General features: G+C 34.8%; 1 protein-coding gene and 1 long non-coding RNA gene across 3 annotated transcripts in view; one reads left to right on the top strand and one right to left on the bottom strand.

Annotated features, from left to right (window-relative positions):
• Window positions 1-20,637, top strand: part of LOC150101188 (uncharacterized) — a 320,189-nt gene that overhangs the window by 232,011 nt on the left and 67,541 nt on the right. The window lies entirely within an intron of this gene.
• The window catches only part of LOC150101189 (leucine-rich repeat protein soc-2 homolog), a 408,424-nt gene that overhangs the window by 149,987 nt on the left and 237,800 nt on the right, over window positions 1-20,637 (bottom strand). For both annotated transcript variants that reach the window (XM_090402102.1, XM_090402101.1), the window contains one exon: window positions 16,244-16,339. In XM_090402102.1, coding sequence (XP_090258228.1) covers window positions 16,244-16,339 — 96 coding nt within the window. The remainder of the gene's footprint in view (window positions 1-16,243; window positions 16,340-20,637) is intronic.

The following is a 20,637-nucleotide window of genomic DNA, read 5'->3' on the forward strand; positions in this document are numbered from 1 at the left end:
TTCAATAATTTGCTAAGCCATGAAATGTAGTACCACCTGAAGATATTTACAAATATCCAAGCCCACAGTTGGATTTGAATCCACAGCCTATTGGATGGATAGTGAATATATTAACCACTGAGCTAATTAAGGCATTTTAGCAATACTTAAAACATTCTGCACAGACTAAAAGTTCTGAAAATAATACAATAAAATTTCGGAAATAAGACTGCTGACACTAAAGAGGAAACAAAAAGCAGTGTTTTTGTTAGTGAACACATTAGCTTCTGGTAGCTGATTTAGTAGAGGAGATCTGCTAGTACATAGATATACAGGGTGTTCGGGATAAATTTGACAGTTTCGTAAGGAAAAAGAAAATCTTCTTTGTATCTATTAAATTTAATGAATTGACAAAAAAACATTACAGGCAGAGTTAATTACAATACTATCAACAAGATTTACTCAAAATAACCACCATTAGCATCGATCACAGCTTCAATTCTGCTTCGGAACCTCGAACAAGCTGATGCTACAGTCTCCCTGGGAAGGGCCGCAAAAACTGTTTTAATTTTATCCATTAACTGGGCTTTTGTATTACTGGAAGTGCGATTGGTGTCTTTTTCAACTGCGCCCCATACAAAATAATCCATGGGGTTAAGGTCTGGGGAGTTTGGAGGCCAAACATTTGGACTGGTGAAGTTGTAGAAATTTTCAGACAACCATTTTTGACTTTTCCCAGAGGTGTGGCAAGGGGCCGAATCCTGCTGCCATACATACGGCCTACCATTGCCTACCCTTGTTATCCAGGGCTTGACTACAGTTAGCAACTCCACGAACAAAGCCCGAATTCCAATGCCAGGGTTCTTCAACACCTGTTCCTGCAGATTTGCGAGGAATTCTGCTGTACGAACGCAATCAGATCGTCTGCTAGGGATCTTTCTTCTTGCTACATCCTCGTAGTCACCATTGCAAGTCTCTAGTTCATGCCTGATTGTTTTTACTGTATTCAGGGAGCATTGGGCAGCAGTCGTAATATCCTTATTTTGATGGCGGGCACGAATCATCATGATACAAGTTATTCTCTTCCATGATTCAGGTGGGTTCCAGCTATCCATCCTTTCTGACATCTTGTATGTGAATGAAGAAGGGTCCAAACTTTTAAATGAAGAGAAGTGTGTGTTAATACATGTAACTTACGGAAAAATATAATTAATTATAAATATGTCAAATTTATCCCGAACACCCTGTATATATATGGTGAGCTTACTATAATCAAAATATGCTACTGACAACGAACTGGAATTACATGTGCTCTTTCATAACATTTTAGAAATATTATTATGAGAGTAAACTTTTTTCTTTTAGCTTTTGTAGAAATTTTTAAACACAATCTCTCTGTAGAGATTATTATTCTGTTTGTGAAATGTAAGAAAAAACATACTTAAATGTAACTAACAGCTTAATAATTAGCAGTTTTTCTAATTGCAAAAACATTTTCAATCAAGTTTTATTTTAAATATGGAGCCTCAGCAGCAACTCTTGTGAAGGTTACATATAAACAGAATAGAAAATACATAAAAATAATAAATTTATCTCGTAAGAAAGATGCGAGAGCTGAAAATATTTTGTTATGGCTTTGCCTTAAACTTGTGTTACATTTAAGATCCCATGTTTTGTGTGTGTGTGTGTCCATTTTTTAATGATACCTGCAGAATTACATGCTATTAATGATTATTATTATAATAACTAAAGAAGAGAACCAACAAATTAGGAACAGTGCTCCAAGGTCAGTGGAAGCATTAATAAGAAGTGATATATATTATTATGATTTAGGCCTCCAAGGAGTCAAAAGACTCATTGCAGGATGATCTCACTGAAGATCATATCTTTTAATTAATGACAGCAAGACAGTCTGGTATGGATACACAGATGGTGGATCCATCCAACAAACAGGTTGTGGATTTGAAATCCACTAATATTTATAAATGTTTTAGGTAGCAGATGAATTTCACAGACCTGATTCTGGAGGCCTCAAGTTACTTGAAAATAAGTTAAGCATTTGGTGTTTAGAGTATGTTTTATTCAAATGATAAAAAATATGGTTCAAAACAAAATCTATTAGATATCTTCACCACCCTGCCATGGTCAAGAAACTTGGCTTCATATAAACTTATTACCATGTGATAGTGTTTAATCTTATCTACAGTTTGCTACATCTGTCAAAATTTATATTCTCTGGCTGCCTTATCAGATTTGTGAGATAAAAAATCTGAGTTGCCAGGAGGAAAAAATTGGACACTTCTGTATCAGACTGGCCAACTTGCCTTCAAACTTAGTGTTCTAGATGGGATTTGAACATAGTTCTTTCTGGCCAAAGGGCATTATTGATACTGAGTGAGACTATTACATATGGTTTTCAACATTTCCAGCTTTCTTTCTACCTATACAAAAATTGACATGCATATTGACAAAACTCTTAATAACAGTGAAACTATTTCTTAAAAAAGAAATAATAATAATAATAAAAGTTTATATCATCATCATCATCAAATTCCTGCCATGTACCCTCAAGGGGTGTACAGTAAAGTTTATATGGAGTTAGAAATTGTTTTTTCTGTTCTCTTACTTTGATGAAACATCTTTTATCTTCTGCTTAGAGATTTTGACTAGAGATGATTAAGAAGTTTATATCAGATAACAGTGACTATTTTCATACACATCTTCCTTTTACATATCAAGCCATGCCACCTGTGATAATCTCATGTCAGTGTTCTTACAGATTATATTCCCTTTAGGTTTATATTTTAAAATTTGTTTCAGATTATTTTTATGTCCACTCTTTTTAATTCCATCCATTTTCTTCTACAAATGAAGAGATGATATGACTTCCAAGGAGTCATAAGACTCACATTGTGGAAGGCCCACTTTAGACAACACAGTATCACACCAATCCTTAAACTCAATCATCCATTGTTCCATGGTCCTACTACTCTCCATCCAAAAAATTACTTTCTACCCTCTTACTTAATACCTCTTGCAACTTTTAGTTGGGAGGATGGCTTTTTGTCCTTGTTCTAAAAAATAAATAAATAAAAAATCAGCTAAAGGCTATTTATTCCCGTATACGGGAGTAGGCGAGGCCATTTAGCCCTATCTAACTTTTGGAGACTGAGTGGGCAGTTCAATCTCCACTGGTACCAATCAGAGATAGATGGCCCAAGGCTATCACTAATTAAGCGGTACACATTGAAGAGAGACGGCTCAAATGTGCCGCCATCTCGTGGTCCCTAACACAATATATTTAATGTCTGAAATAATGTAGGTTCTACGGTCGATTTTCTTGAGTTTACGGGAGGAAAAACCCACTTGCCTGTGCCAGAGATCGACTAACTTGGGAACTGGTCGAAAAAAGGCTTAGAAAAATTTCCTCTAGTCGCCGACTAGACTCGAAACCAAGTCTTCCTTCGTGCAGCCAAGCGCGTTGGTGTGCAAACGCCACATCTGCTGAGCTACACAGGCTTATCCTTGTTCTACTATATGAAAAATCTCTCCAGTATATAAAATCTCTCCAATTAAGTAAATACTTTTCAACAGCTTAAATATCTCAATATTATCCTCCAAACTATAGTCTGCATGCCTTCTCTCTATCCTCATAAGCAACATTGTAGTCTTGATATCATTTTCATCTTCATCCTATGCAAAACCCAGCTCTGAGCACAATAATACAGATGTGATCTGATCAAAACTTTATACAATGGAACCATATCCTTTTATCTCTGTCAGCCAACATTTTTCTCAATATTGCTGCAATTATCAAAGGATTTTTTTTGCAAGAGAAACTCAAGCAGTAGTGCAGAATACATCAGCAATGTCTTGTTTAGTTTTTAACTGTTGATTAGCAGATATCCTAAACAGAAATACTGATATTTATTTTACAGGTTGATACAGTATTTATGTTAAAATAATTTTTTAATTTATAATAAATCAATCACAGTTTCACTCTTATTATTGAAAAATTATAAATTACTTGATGCAATTATCTTGTGGAAAAAAAAAAGGATTTGAATTTTTTTTTTAAAAGAAAGGTGCATGTGTTACATAATGGTTCAACTTTTTTTTTTTGGGGGGGGGGGGTTACTCACCTATTTCAAATGCAGATATTTCAGATAATTTATTTTCAAAACCATTCACAAGACAACTGTTACAAACTTAAATCACTTGGGGAACATGATCATACATTTTAGTGTGAAATAGTAGTAAAAGTATAGCTACGTCAAAAAAGCCTATCTAAACTAGCAGTAAATGTATTTTTCAAATGTTCAGTGATTTCTTCTTTGTACTACAAGAAAATACCAGATAATAATAAAGAAGAAAACAAGGAGTACTTTCTTTTCCATTGAGTGAAAATGTGTTTTTTTCTTTCTATGTTTTTTTTTTTTTTTTGAAAAGAAAGTGCACTGATTATTTTGCTACTTTTATTAACTGAGCATCTGAAATAATTATAAGAATGGCATTAACTTAACTGTAGCGGAGTTGCAACCTTTATGACCTCTTGACTTAGAAGAGTGAACTGTGTTACCTGGAATTTCCTGTATTTGGATATTCAAAGTCAACATTTTGATTGTTTTCAAGATATATATATATTCACTATGGAAGATGCATTACTGAAAATATTGTGGAAATTTTTTTGCACTAATTTCCGAGGCTTGTGTTAAACAATTACTTTAAAATATTCTTAAAAAAAATTATGAAGCAGCATTTATTGAAATAAATATGGTACTTTAAACAGTACTTTTTTTTTTTGTCTTGCAGTATTCCAATTTATGGAAATGCCATATCATCATGCTTACACTTCGATACACTTCATTGTTTGCGAATAACTTTCTGCTTTTATGAACAAGAAATTATGTTAAATTGCATTACATTCTTATTTTAAGGCTAATTTTTAAAACATCACAAATTTATATTCAGTAGTGTTTCAAATGAACTTGCAGTTGAAAAACGAAACAGATTATTGTTGTTATTTGTAGAGTGCACATTTCACTAATAATTCTGTTTCTTAACTGTTGTAAATATACAGTGACATTATCTGAGACATTAATTTATATTTTATGTTCATTTTGAAGTATTCCAATCCCCCCCCCCCCCACTACATGCACACACTGCCACGGCCACTCACAGTAACTGACTTATAAATATAATTATATAGAGGTAAATTGGAACTGTGCTAAAAAAAGTATTTCAGCACAGTTGATACAAGTGTCCTTCAGTAGGTTGTTATTGGGGTATTTTTTGTTGTTTATATTGTGTTTTGCTGCTGGTTTATTCTTACCAAGAGGGTGAGGTCAGGATCAGACGTGTTCAAAGGCAGCAGAAAAGAAATGGATAAGTTTTCGTTATTTTTATTAGAGTTTTCTACTTTAAATAACACAACAAACTAATTTGCAGTTGGGGAATTTCTACTTAAAAATATCATATTTTTTGTATAATTGTGGTAGTTCTTAGTATGTGGTTCTTCATTATTTGAATGATAATGACAGCCACAGCTCAGTTTGCTAATGGCTTGTCACCAAGTCCTCCCCCATTTAAGGATTGCATTTTTCATAGCCTACTATGGGATTTTGTGGTATGCGGTGCCTGTGACATGTATGCGTCTAGGGAGTACATATATGTAGGAAATGGGAAGAACTTTGCGAGTTGGAGATTAGTATAACAGACCTCAGCAGGATTATGTCAGTGGCAGGAGAATACCAACCTAAAGAACAAGTAGTGTGATAGCGGATGAGGATAACAAATGGAATGTAAATGAAAAAAAAATAATAAAAGTGGGGAGTGCGGAAAGTTAGAATCATTGTGAAGTTTTAGGAGATGGTCTTAGTTGGGAGGATGAAAGGCAAGCAAGAGTGGGTAGCTTAGTGGAATGTGTTGAGAAGCATGTGTATGTATATATATATATATATATATATATATATATATATATATATATATATACATACACATCTCTCTCTCTCTCTATATATATATATATATATAGAGAGAGAGAGAGAGAGAGAGAGACTCGATGATCTGTGGTGTGCAAGATAGAATGCCTGAGAAGTGCTTGCCTGGAGGAATAATAGAAAGTGTGACTATGGCAATTAAGCAGGGTGAAAGGGTGGAGGAGATGATTGTGAAGGTGGGCATGAACGACTTGAGAGACAGTGTGAATCAGGTGGCAAGAGATCTGTGGTTCATGGTTGAGGTTGTACAGTAGAAAACTCAGAGAGGGAAGATTGTGTGTTTCCCAGGTATGATAAAGAAGAGCATTAATAACGAGTAGTATGATAGTCAGAATGTGTCAAAAGAGAGGCTTGGAATATGTGGATGCTTGGAGGGCATTTGAGGACAGAAAGGAACTGTATGTGAGAGACTGCTTGCATTTGAATGAGGAAGGGTGTAGTCATCTGGAGGGAATGCTTTTCTCTGAATGAGTCAGTGTGTCAATGCAGAGAAACTAGAATTATCAGAGTTGATAGATGGCAGCAAGGGTGGCCTTTTGTGGGAATAGGTGCTTGGGAGAAGGGGGAATACATAGGGTAGATTATATGGTTATATGGAATAATGATAGGTATAGACACAGTAACATTTTTATTCTTTATACTAATGCCAGGAATATCTGGAATAAAGGAGATGAATTGGTGGCATTGATAGCATCAGCCTATACAAAGATTATTTAGGATCTCTGAGAAGTGGTTGACAGAAGATGATATGCAAAAAGGAATAGAAGTAGTATAGAGCAGCATTTTTCAATAGGATAGGAAAGGAAAACATGTGGTAGAGTACTGCTTATGATAAGTGATGACTTATTGTCCTCTCAGAGTGGAGGATTTGGAAGGCACTGGCACTAATGGTTTTTGAAAGCATATGGTATGAAGTAGAGGTGGACAAGACAGGATATTTAGTAGAGTGTTGTTACAAGCCAGGGAGCATAGATGGTAAGGAGCAGGAGATGTTTAGGCAGTTGAGCTTGGCAAGTGTAAGAAGAATGATTGCAGTGGCGGCCAATGAAATTTTAAGTGGGGGTGCTGCCTATACAAAATAAAAAATATAAAAAATTATTTTTTTCCTAATCAGTAACCAATTTATTAATAAATAAATCTACAGATTTATTTATTAATAAATTGGTTACTAATTAGGAAAAAAAAAATATTTTTTTAAATTTGTACAGGCAGCACCCTCCCCCCTCCCACTTCAAATTTCACCGGCCACCACTGAATGATTGTTATGTGAGATTTTAACTACAGCAGTATAAATTGGGAAGATGAAACTGCATATAGTAATAAGGGAATGGAATTTTTAGAATTCTTGAGAGACAAATGTCTCTCAAGAATTCTTGGGCAACATGAGGACAAGAATTTAATTTAAAGATGCATATGGGCCTTTATAGATTACGAGAAAGCTTTTCATAAAATACACAGAGAAAAACTATGAAATATAATGAAAAAACAAGGCTATCCATTACATTTGGTGCAAGCTATAAAAAGTTTATATAAAGATACAAAAATACAGTTAGAGTTGAATTGTCAATAAAAATTAACAGAATAGATTGAAATGAATCAGGGTGTCAGAAAGGGATGTAGCTTATCTCCAATAAAACAAGGTATCCAGTAAACAAGAACTGTTATCAATACAATGCTGTATGCATATGATCAGATTATATTACAAGACAATGAAGATGATCTTCAAAAATCAGTTTATGAATTAAAAAAAATAAGCCAACAATACGATTTAAAAATCTTGCAAAAGAAAACAAAAAAGCCTTAGCATTTAAAGGTCAAGATTGTGTTAGATCAAAAATAGCTATAGAAAATAAAATAACAGAACAGATGATAGTTTAATTATTTAGGCTGCATAATAACATATCTAAAAGATAAAGCTATAGATGATAAAATAATGAGAAACTCAACTAAAATTTTATAAAATAATGGCTACTTCCCACTATATTATATATTCAGAAGCATGGACTGTTAACAAGAAAGATGAAAGTAAAATACAAGCTGCAGAGATGAGGTTTTTAAGAGCAATTAAAAGATGCACAAAATTGGACCATATAAGAAATGAAGCCAATCAGAAAAGAACTACATATTTATTATATAAATGAAAAGATCAAGGAATATAGAAAGAAATGGAAAGAACATCTAATTAGGATGGAACAATATTGGCCACCAAAAGAGATGGATCGATATAGACAAAAGAAAGAGAGAGGGGATGACCAGCTGCAAGATGGAAAGACCAGTGAAGCCAGAACAGGCAAACAATCTTTGAAGAGAAGAAAAGTTTTTTTAACATGCACACACATGCCATTTTTTTTTTTTAATGCACACACACTTCAACTGTTTCTAATAGTATCAGTTTTTTACCTAGCTATCTCATGATTGCATATAAGGATCCCATTCTCTATATATTCATTTTTTGATTTTGAACTGTATTACACCAACAATGATCCACAAATCTAAATATCTGTAGTTAATCTATCTTAAATAATTTAACTATGTCTAAGAATGAGTAAGATGAATGGTGACAAAAGAAAATGATGAGGTTCTCATTACAAAGAATAAATAAGTATACTCTTAAGTGTCTGCCTGCACAAGTGATACTTTTTTTTTTCCCCCAGAAAGAGTAAGTGGCTATTTTATTACTGTTACCATATTATCTTCCTTGCATAATGCCATGAATGATGCTCTTGGACCAGTTTATTATCTTGTAGGGTGGGGAGGGAATGCAGTTTTTCCTACAGAAGAAACTTAAATGTGCTATAAAATTCCTAAGGCCTAAAACAGATTGAAATACAGTAATCCCTGAATTATCCAGCTGAAATCCAGTGGAAAGTAGAAAGCACAGTGCATTCTAACAGAGTATCACTAAACTATATGTTACAGTGTGTGTGTGTGTGGAGAAAGAAAGAGAGAAGCGTACAATTCAAATGTCATGGGCGAATTTGTTTGTGAGCATGGCAGAAGAACATGCCATTACGTGCCGTTTGTTTGGAAGAGGTCGCATCGCTTGAGTCCCAGCATACACTCTTTGGGTACCGTGTGCTTTGTTTACATCCGCTCTCTCACTTTTGTGTTTGTGTTTTTTTGCTACTTTTTACCCTTCAATATGGCTCCCAAACGTAAGGCAGATTCTTCCGATGGCAGTGTGTCGAAGAAAAGCCATTACATTAGAAGTGAAATTAGACATTTTAAAAGGGCAAAAAAAAAGGGAGAAATGCCAACGCATTGAACTTAAGTCGTACCACAGTCGGGACTATTATCAAGGATAAAGTTCGCATCCTTGAACATGTGAAAGGATTGGCGCCCATAAAAATCGACTGTGATTACGAAAAAATAGTAGGCTCATGATTGAAATGGAAAGGCTTCTTGTTCTTTGGCTGGAAGACCAGCATCAATGCCATATCCCAATTGCTGGGGGGGATCCCCCTTTTGAGTCTTCAAAATTCAAGGAGAACTGGCCTACTAGTCCAGAACTGGGGGGGGGCTTTTGAGTCATCAGAATTCAAGGAGAACATACCTACCAGTCCGGAACTCGGGGAGGGGCATAAATCAGCACGTTGTTTGTATATAGCATCTTTTTGATTCAAAATTGTTCAAAAGTTATAGTGATTGACTTATGTGCATTATAGGAAGAAAAATTCTGCCAACTAAATAGTTATCTTAATGCAAAGAACATGCTTCTTTTCAAAATTTTATAAGCTTTTGATATCACCCTCTACACCTAGCTTCTTAACTGCAGGCTCACCTTTCTATTTGAAATTCTGTGATATGTCCAACCTCGGACTATTTCAATGAATTAGATTTATTCCTTAGTAAGAATAGATTACCAATCCCATTTAGTAAAATAGGTTGAAAGCATATATCACATTCAGCAAAAAGGCTAAGGGTTAGATAACCTAGAAACCTTGCTTTAGCTCTAAACCAAATAGTTGTTTCAAACCACTTCAGGCAGCCAAATAACCAAGGTAGAGTAAGTAAAACCAACAATTATCTATTACCTAAAGACTTTCACAAACATCATATCATATAGAATTTAAAACAACAGCATTATACAGAATTTTTTTTCATTTGGTTAGAAATTATTAAAAATGCCCAGAAATTATATTCTTCTTTAATCTTTTATTCAAGTGTAAGCAAACAAAGTTTACAAGTGAAGTTTATTCACGACTAAGCTACTTGTATGCAGAGGCCAATGACTTCACCTTGATTGCCTTAGTATCCCATAATGCATACCATTGTGGGCCACTATGCAGACTGGTTTCCACCTTTATTGAGGTACTGTTAAGGCGTTTGTGTGTGTGTGTGGGGGGGGGGGGGGGGGAATCCCTATCTCCAAAAACTCTGAGCGATGAACAAGATCACTCTAAATCTCAGTGAGTAATCCAAAAAGGATCACTCTGCTAAACTCATGAAAATCTCATCAGTGGCTCTATTCATTGACAGGCTAAAACCTACCAGTAAGCAGAACCACTCTACTTCCTGGAATCAAACCCAAAAACACACATCATTAAAAGCATCATCAGTGGGAGACAGACCCAGAACAGATACCAAGGTTGAAATAATGAAGAAGTCATACAAATCCCATATACAAGTAGTGAAAAGGTGTCAACACCATAATATTAAAATACCCTGGATTAGAGCTAGTTGTGGAAAGTTTTTTTCAGTCATGAAGAAACGTCATACGAAAACTTTGTTTGCTTACACTTGGATTAAACAAGAATATAATTTATTGATATTTTAAATTTAATTTATAACCAAGGGAAAAAACTTTCCACAACTATTTCTAATCCAAGATATTTTAATAATAAGATGTGATATCTTTTCACTACTTGTATATGGGATTTATATGACTTCTGCATTACTTCAATCTTGGCTTGTTTGTTTTTTTCCCTTTTCTTCACACCCATGCCAGAATTCCAAAATGGGTGAGCCTCAACAATATTCCAAGTCATTACGGTCTGCCACCTAGCAGTAGACCAAAACAAACATCCCAAAAACCATACTGAACAAAGTAGTTTTTTAATTAAAAAAACTACTTTTTTTTTTTTTTTCATTGGTAGTCAATAACCCAAAATGGGTGATCCAAGTGCTCAATAATATTCCTTAAAACAGAAATTTTGTTGCAAATCTGACAAAGGAATAAAGAACCACAGGTCCAATCAATCCATCTTGCCAGAACAGTTAAGAGCTAACCTTGGTATCTCTTCTGGGTCTGCTTAGTGGTGGGTTTTTGCCTGTCACAGAATGGAGCTACCACTGAGTTTCATGTCCTGCAGTGATTCAGGTCAGGAATGTTGAGTTTAGTAGTGATCTTGTAGATCACTCAGTTTTTTCAGAGGTAACCCTGAACTTTAACAGTACCTCGCTAAAGGTCTAAATCGGTCTGAGTAGTGAGTGACCCTTCTCATAATGCATGGAATTACAGACACCAAAAATGATGTATGTTTTACATTATGAGATACTAAGGGAATTAATGTGAAGTCATTGGCCTCTATATACAAGCAACTCAGTCATGAAGCAACGTCACATGCAAACTTTGCTTACACTTGGATGAAGGATTAAAAAAATATAATTTCTTGGCATTTTTAACTCACAGCATTATAATTGTAATCTAGAGCAGCGCTTCCCAAACTGTGGGCTGCGGCCCCCTTGGGGGCTGTGAAATAATGAAAACAAATTTAAAATGTTTTAAGACTAAGTAGATTTTTTTTATTTTAAAAGAAACGTATTTAACTTTTATTATTTATTATTTCTTTTTTGTTATTTTTTATATTTTAATGGAAAAATTCACGCATTGGTGTTGGTTCACAAACTTTGCTTCCTGCGTATTTCGACGCTTAATGAATATTAGTAAATATTGCTTATTCATATGTTTCATTTCAAAGCAGTGGTTAATTGTATTTACTTCGAATGCTCTCCAGGGAAGCTCCAAATCTTCCAGTCCCTTTCATCACGCATTCGTAATCAGGGACTGTTGATACTTATATAAAAAAAGTTTCGCATACACTTCACACATGAAAAAAAGCTTAAACAAGTTCATGTGGGGAGATAGTAACTCCCTTGCAGTGGTAAACAACAGCCCTCCTTAACAGTCACTATACTGCAGAGGCAATAAAAACAAGTACTTTTATTAGGCCAGTGAATAAGGTATGAGGAGTCTGTATAATATATTTCTCAACAAATAGTGCAATTAGACACAACTGGGATAAAAACACCCTAATTAATTAGGGTGTTTTTATCCCAGTTATTAATGAATCACATGTCCCCTCATACAGAAACTATGCTGTATAGACTGAAACAAAACCATATGTTGCATGGGCAAACACAGTATCTAACTAAAAACTATTGTCATTAATTAGATGAGTTCGATTTCCCAAGGCAGCAATAAAATTCAACCGAACGTGTTAAAATTCGTAAAAGTGTTACGATAAAAGAGTATATAATGAATGTTATGGCAGTTTCACATATGGAATTCGGTTGAAGGGAGTTAGCATTTCAACTCGATTGTCAGCTATGCTTTTATCTTTTGGATGCGCGATCTTTTGTTAATACCCCACCAATCATATGCACGTTTTAATAACCTGCCTTTGCTGTCTGTTTCGCGTTAGGCTTAATTACCGTAAAGGGAGAAAGTCACAAAAGAGAAAAATGTTCCTGGTCCGGGGATTCCCTTATTCAGGTAATATTCACTAATTTCATGTTATCAGTCTGTGGTGTGCCAGTATCGGTAAGTGGTGATATTATATGATCTATTCTATGTTAAAAAAATTAACCATGAGATGAATAAGTGGCTGATAAAAAAAAATATATAAAAAAAATCCCGCGAAGAAGCAGAAACAGACTTTAAAAAAAAAAGGACAGTATTTCATATTTTACCAGAACAGCCCGCATCGTCTTCAGAACCAAACGGTAAGAGGCAAAAAATGTAATATATGCATTTGATTTTTGCAATATTTGCTGTGTATGGTTTGTATTGAATATAAATACAATAAATATTATAATAATATATCCCTCTATTACGATTTTTTTTCGAGGGGGGCCGTGAAATATTTTAATTTTTGCAAAGGGGCCCCTGACATCAAGAAGTTTGGGAAGCACTGATCTAGAGCAATGCTTCCCAGAGTTATGGATGTCAAGGCCCCTTTGGAAAAATTAAAATATTTCACAGCCCCCAATGGAAAAAAAATTGTAACACAGACATATATTATTATAATATTTATTGTATTATATTCAATACAAAACATACAACAGCGAATATTGCAAAAATCAAATGCAAATATTACATTTTTAGCATCTTACATACACATTTGACATGGAACACTTAGTCTTATCTTAAAACATTTTAAATTTGGTTTCATTATTTCAAGGCCCCCTCAACAAAAATAACGGCCACACAAGGGTCTGCAGTCCACCGTCACTGATCTAGAGCCACTCTGCACTTGGCAACCTAGGCTAGCAACGTATATGAGGGTAGTCTGAAAAGATCTGTCTCAACCATAGATTGAGATGTCCCAAGATACTTGGGATGAAATATTTACGCATTAAAACTAATCACTGTGGTTATACGTGTTTTTAGTGATCAACCATAGATGGCAACACTATTGGCAAGATTTTTTAATTTTTTTTTTTTTAAGTTGGTACATCTGTCATAATGAATGGGCATTAAGAAATGGGCTCCCGAGTTTAAATGTGGCCATACCAGCCTTGAAGATGATCCAAGTGGAGGACGTCCAAAAAAAGTGTAACACTAGAAATCACTGATCAAGTGTACGATATGGTAATGGATGACTGGCGAGTCAAAGTGCATGAAATTGCTGAGACTATAGTCATTTCAAAAAAATGTGTAGGATATATTTTGCATGAAGAATTGCAAATTAAAAAGCTTTGTGCAAGATGGGTACCACACTTGTTCACAGCAGATCAAAAACGCACTCGCATGAAAATCTCTGAACAGTGCTTGAAGCGTTTTAACAAGAATACAACTAATTTTGTGCATCGAATTATTACTATGGATGAGACTTGGATTCACCATTACACACCAGAATCCAAACAGCAGTCAAAAGAGTGAACAGAAGCCAGTTGTTCAGCACCAAAGAAGACAAAGTTGGTTCCATCAGCAAGAAAGGTCATGGCATCGGTTTTTAAGGCATTTTGTTTATTAATTATCTTGAAAAGGGTAAAACAATAACCAGAGAATATTATTCCAATCTTTTAACCAGACTAGATGAAAAGACCTGGTTTGCAGAAAAAAAAAAAAAATCATCTTTCATCAGGAAAATGCACCTACCCACAAAGGTGTTTTGGCAATGGGAAAATTAAGGGATCTGCACTATGAATTCTTGAAACATCCACCTTATTTCCCCAGATTTGGCTCCCTCTGACTTATATCTCTTCCCAAAACAAAAACTCTTCCTTGCTGGTCAGTGTTTTTCTTCGAAGCAACAGGTGAATCCAGCTGTAGAGGGATATTTTGCAGATCTTACTGAGAACCACTACAGGGATGGGATAATGGCACTAGGCATCACTGGAATAAATGTATTAGTCTTAAGGGAGATTATGTTGAAAAAAAATAAAAATAATTTTGAAATTATAAAATCATAATTTCATTGTTTAAACGTGCATAGGTCGAGAACTTTTCAGAACACCTTCATATGTGTGTGTACACACACACACACACACACACACACACACACCTGGGGGAAGTGCTGAAAAGTTCTGATAAACACCTAGAACAAAAAATCAGTGGTTTGTGCAACAATGGAAAGACTTTTTTTTTCAGAGGATTGCAAATAATGCAGCAGTGTTATAACAAGTGTTATAATACTTTGTGGGGACATATAGAATAATATGCAAGTTACATAGCTCTATCTCAATTCCTTCATGGTGATTATCATGACTTCTCAGCACACCCTCGTACATAATATTCAAGTTCGAGGATCTATAATAATGAGGACTGCAAAAAAAAATCCCAAGCCTCATTATTTTCTTGTCTAATCATAAATAGAATAATATTTTGTTTATATTTTCTTTCATTAATAAGAAAAACTATGATAAAAGAAACAAGTAAACAAGTGAAATGGAAATATACAAGTAACAATACTTTATGCAGTACTTGTATATTTCCATTTCATTTTTGTGAAGATTTACTTTTGCCTAAACAAAGCTAGTTATGGAGGCAAAAGTAAATCTTCACAAAGATGCACTGTTAGAACAGAAAGTGCACTGTGTAGGTAATACAGAAAATGAACTTTTTAGTCATGTACATGTGAGTTGTGAGATACTGATAGGATTTTGACAAGCTCTGTATTCCATATCAAGTGACACAATGAATGAATGAATGAATGAATCATTCATTGAGTTACTTTATATAACACAAGAAATGGTTTATAATAATACTTATTATTATTATATGGACAATTCCATGGACACTGTAGACTCATCACAGGATGCCTAATAACACTTTGCATTAACCATCATTTACACAATACCTGTCACACTTCACTTTGAGATCAAAGTGAAGTGTGACAAAGCACTCAAATGATTCTGACAAATCATTCCACTCATTAATATGTATTTCATATTAGTAAGATTGTGTGTATGTGCACACACATGCATATATCATCAGCAGAAAAGATTCAAGTGGATTGTTGTACAAAAAAATCTGTAATTATAAAAAAATTATAATTAAAAAAAATAATAATAAATAAAATCAGCTAACGCCTTTTTATTCCCATATATACAGGGAGTAGGCGAGGCCGTTTTTAGCCCTATCTAACTTTTTGGAGACTGAGTGGGCAGTTCAATCTCCACTGGTACCCAATCAGAGATAGCTGGCCCAAGGCTATCACCAATTAAGCGGTACGCAGTGAAGAGAGACAGCTCTACAGGTGCCGCAATCTCGTGGTCCCTAACCCTAACACTTGTATTTAATGTCTGAAATAATGTGGGTTCTACAGTAGATTTTCTCGAGTTTACAGGACAAAAAAACCTGAGTTTCCGGGAGAAAAAACCCGCTTGCCTGTGCCAGAGATCAACTAACTCGAGAACCGGTCGAAAAAAGGCTTAGTAAAATTTCCTCCAGTCACCGATTAGACTCGAAACCAAGTCTTGCTTTGTGCGGCCAAGCGCTGTGGTATGCAAACACCACATCCACTGAGCTACCCAGGCTCAATTTTTTTAAAATAATAATTAATTTTATTTATTTAAATAATATTTAATAATTTGCTTACTGTGAGATGGGATATTTCTTCACCTACAACTTTGATCCTGTTAAATCTCAAAAATAATGTAGTTAATGATGTCAAACTGTGTACTACATCTGGAATCTAGAACACACAAAGAAAGAAAGGGAGAAAAAATCCAAATACTGTTAGGTGTTTAAAAAATCACAATTACAAAAATAGAAAAACCATTTACAAATTTAAAAGTATGTCAAAATGATTGATAACAATTAAGATCTTAATAGTTACCTGTCATCTTAATAACACTTGAGAAATTACAAAAAATGCATCAAGCTTGTGCTCTTGCCTACATTATCATTTTGCCTATATATATATATATATATTTTTTTAAATACAGCTGAATGAACATTTGCATGAATGTGTAGCAGAATAATTACAATATTACAATTATAGTCTATGAATAGTTATTTTTGATTGTACACTATAAGATGAACACAGTTTTGACTTATGCCTTCCAGTAGCAAATGAATATGCAACTGAACCAATTCAACTATGTTCAAATCTACACAATGATAACAACTACTCGTATGAATAACAAGGTGTTTATTACATATAAATCATTGCAAATTATTCAGGTTATTACTTATCAATCTTTTTTTATGAACATTAACTGGAATTTTTAATGAATGCCAATTCTGATTTATTAAAAATTTCAATTTGAACAAGAATAATATTTAAAAAGAATTCACAAAAAATATAAATTGAATGGCTATTTTATTAGCATGCTTACTTAACAGGGGTTCTTAAGTCAAATCTGTATAATGGGAGGAGACCTCTATGTAGCCTTTTAAGGCATGTGGAGAACTAGCTGGTGATTCTGACCTAATGTCCAATCCTCGCTTTCTTGTGGTGCACCCCGTTAGCTATCTACCTGGAGAATGAATGAACGAGGATAGGCTGGCAATTTGGAATTTAGTTGACTAAATTTTATTCTTATTGGCTTAAAACCACAATGCAAAATGATGGTACAATATGACAGAATTTCATGCTGACTGGGGTGTTGTCTAGTTAACCAAGCCCCCCCCCCCTCCCCTGGTAGTATCACATTAAAAATGAGGATATTAGATATTAGGAAAGCACTTGCCATCGTTAGCATTCAAGAATGTGTTAGTAGAGCTAATCTCAGGTGGTGTGGTCACTTGAACAGAATGGATTGATACAGTAAAAAGAGCCTTAAAAGAAGAAATATAAGATCTGATAATATTGGAATCTTGAGTGATCACAGATTAATCTGGAGGAAAATTATTGATTAGAAGTTAGTAACGGTGTAACTTTTTTTTTATGTAGTACTGTCATAATTATCCTGTACACCCCCGAAGGTACATATCAGGAATATGATGATGACGACTGACTTAACAGCAAATAGTGCTTTCCTCTCTTATTTCTTGGAACAGCTTCAATTCATGAGAGAGTGATCTCAAATGTGTGCTGAAAGTGTTCTGACTCCCCATCCAAGAAAGGTTGTAAACCTTTCTTGCCTGTACCAAAACAGACATATTGGCACTCAAATTCCTAATCAATCTCAGCCAATTATTTTTATTCCCCCTCATGCCTCCCTATTATTAAACAGTTCCTAAATCTTGGCAAGCATATGGAACAGTGCTTTATCATGCTTGACGAAAACTCCTCCCAGAAAAAAAAACAGCATGAAACAATTCATGATCAGCATCTCAAAGCTAACACATGCCTGTTGCCAGCAATTTTGCAACCTCATTGCTTTGTCAGTTCAAGACATGAATGAGAGAGAAAACAAAGTATAATGCCATCGCCCAAAATTTTATTCTGAAACAAACAAACACAATGCTAAATGCTTGTTTAGCATTGTGTTTTAGCATTTAGCATTGCAGGCTCATTGAACAATGCAACTTTGACCACAAGAAAACTATCAGGTGTCACCAGTTCAGACTCACAATTACACGGAGAGAACGAATGAACTTACTTGAAGTTTATTTTCCATTTGGTTAGACTATAATAAATTTAGTTTAATCCTTTATCCAAGTGTAAGCAAACAAAGTTTGCGCCTGAAGTATCTTCAGGACCGAGGCAACTCGTAGTAAAGGTGGGCCAAGCTCTCAATCTTTGTCTCAGTATCTCCCATAATGCAAAGCATATCTCCTTGTGGACATGTATAATGCTATGCATTAAGGGAAGGGCCACTACCCAGACCAGTTTCGACCCTTATTGAGGTCTCGTCAGTGGGGGCCAGACCCACAAGTGGTGATCCTGAGGCAGAAGTAATGGAGAGGTCATATTTACTTATACGAGTTGCCAAAAGGTGTACCACCTTATTTTAGAGAAAGATGTTGGAAGTTTATTTTCCGCTTGGTTAGACTATAATAAATGTCCTGAAGTTACTTCAGGCACAAACTTTGTTTGCTTACACTTGGATAAAGGATTAAACTAAATTTATTATAATGAACTTACTGCGCTTAATAAAAGTAACCGGCAATATCCTGATGAGCAAATCTGTGCTAATATCAGCTGTGAACAAGTCAGAAAGCATGGTCACTATTATCTGTACAAGCATGGCCAGATCTGACCTACATGCAGCAGGAACAAAGGTGGTGACTACGATGAGAGCTGGATGAAAAATGTCAAAGTGGAGATGAAGAATGGCTTCATCTCCACTTGCCAATAAACAAGGAATATTGGCAAGAAAATCAAATTCTGCAAATAGCCAGCATGGTAACGTGAACCTAAACACTGCATAGGGAACATGTGGGATCCATGAGGTTAACAGCAGACTTTGCAGAACTTTCAGATCCATTTTATAAATATATACAGTCTCAGTTCTAACTTTAATGATGCTCACTTCCACCTCTAATCTGCACAACCTCACCTACTTTTCTTGACAAACTAAAATCTCAACCTCTACTCATCTCTCCTTCCAAACTACATACCCTTTCAGTCCTTTTACCTCAGGTGAGGTTTGTACATATGTTTGCTCCAGTATATCGTGCAAAAGAGTATCTCCCAATTTTGGCCTCCTTTGGCTAAAAATCACTACCTTATTTCTACTAAATTCATATGCTGTCTCTACCACTCTCCTAATGCAAACAACCATTTTGAACTCTTCAGTTACCTTTCCTTAAATGTTGATTTTCTTCAATCCAACTTTCCTAACAGCACTGAAGGAGAGACTTTAATGTTAACAACACCAGCTGGGTGCCCTCTTCCAACTGCACAGATCAAGCAGGTAGAGAGGCTGAGACATTTGCAATCACAAATGATTACATAGAAATTGTTCACATGCCCACCAGAATATCAGACAACCTCAATCACTCCCACCCTCGATCTCTTCTCACTAGTGACACATCTAAGTACATACACCACTAAGACACATCTAAGAATGTTGTCTTGTTCTCTAGGCAGCTCAAACCACAGTTTCACACTGTATCATGTGCATGCAAGAGATATAGCATCCTACATCTTTCCCAGTCCTTGCCTTCCTTACTTCTCATTCCTCATTTATTCATACCATCACAGCTGCAGTTTAACTATTTGCTAGAAATTTTCTGAGGGTTTTGTGTTGGGATGGGTATCTTAGCGATCAATATCATGACATTGCAAAAATTTTAATTCATCATAGCATTACAGATCCACATATGTCTTGTTAGCTTACTTCCTAATTTCTTCCTAAAGAAGTTAGGAAGTAAGTTATTAACTTAGGAAATATACAAAAACAAGGTTTTTGTAAGGGTTGTGTTGTAATTTTTCAAAGTTTGCACCAGATTTTCTATATTTTATGCATTAATTATAACTAGCTGTTGTTATTTATTTATGTGAGATGCTATTTTTGTACACTTATTTTTCTCTTGCATGTTAGGCTCCACATATCAAAGCAATGCAGCTTGGCTTTAGAGAAACATAATTAATGATATGATAGGGAAGTTAACCCTACTTACATGTTGTCTGCCTGTTGTATGTTTCTCTTGCTGGTTGGTTTATCTTGTCAGATGAAAAAGCATATCACCTCACTTTCTGCTGAAAAGTCCTTATAAAACGTTCTTCACATCCTAGTTTTGGTATCCAAGTAGGTTGATGAGATAATCTGATAAAATATGTGCAATTATATAATCTTAAACAATACACATTTATTACTGTAATATATGGAAATGTTTCCATTTATCTTAACACACTATTTTTGCTGTTCCTTCCAGTTTTCAAATGATGAGTGTATTGATGAGTGGTTCCCATTCTTTTTTAATCTTGTCTTACTATATCATATCAGCATTTTGGAATGCCTCTCTCTATTCTTATTATTAGCAGCACATAATCTTTGTTCTTATATTAATTTGGCTTTTTTTTTTTCTCCACAAGTTATTAGATGCTGAATAGTTAGTTGTTCTAATTTATGTTCGTAACTTAATTTAACTATTAAT

The sequence above is a fragment of the Typopeltis vanoorti genome, chromosome 12 (assembly GCF_054136105.1).
Source record: "Typopeltis vanoorti isolate ZY-2024b chromosome 12, IOZ_Tvanoo_1.0, whole genome shotgun sequence".
NCBI classification, from domain to species: Eukaryota; Metazoa; Arthropoda; class Arachnida; order Uropygi; family Thelyphonidae; genus Typopeltis; species Typopeltis vanoorti.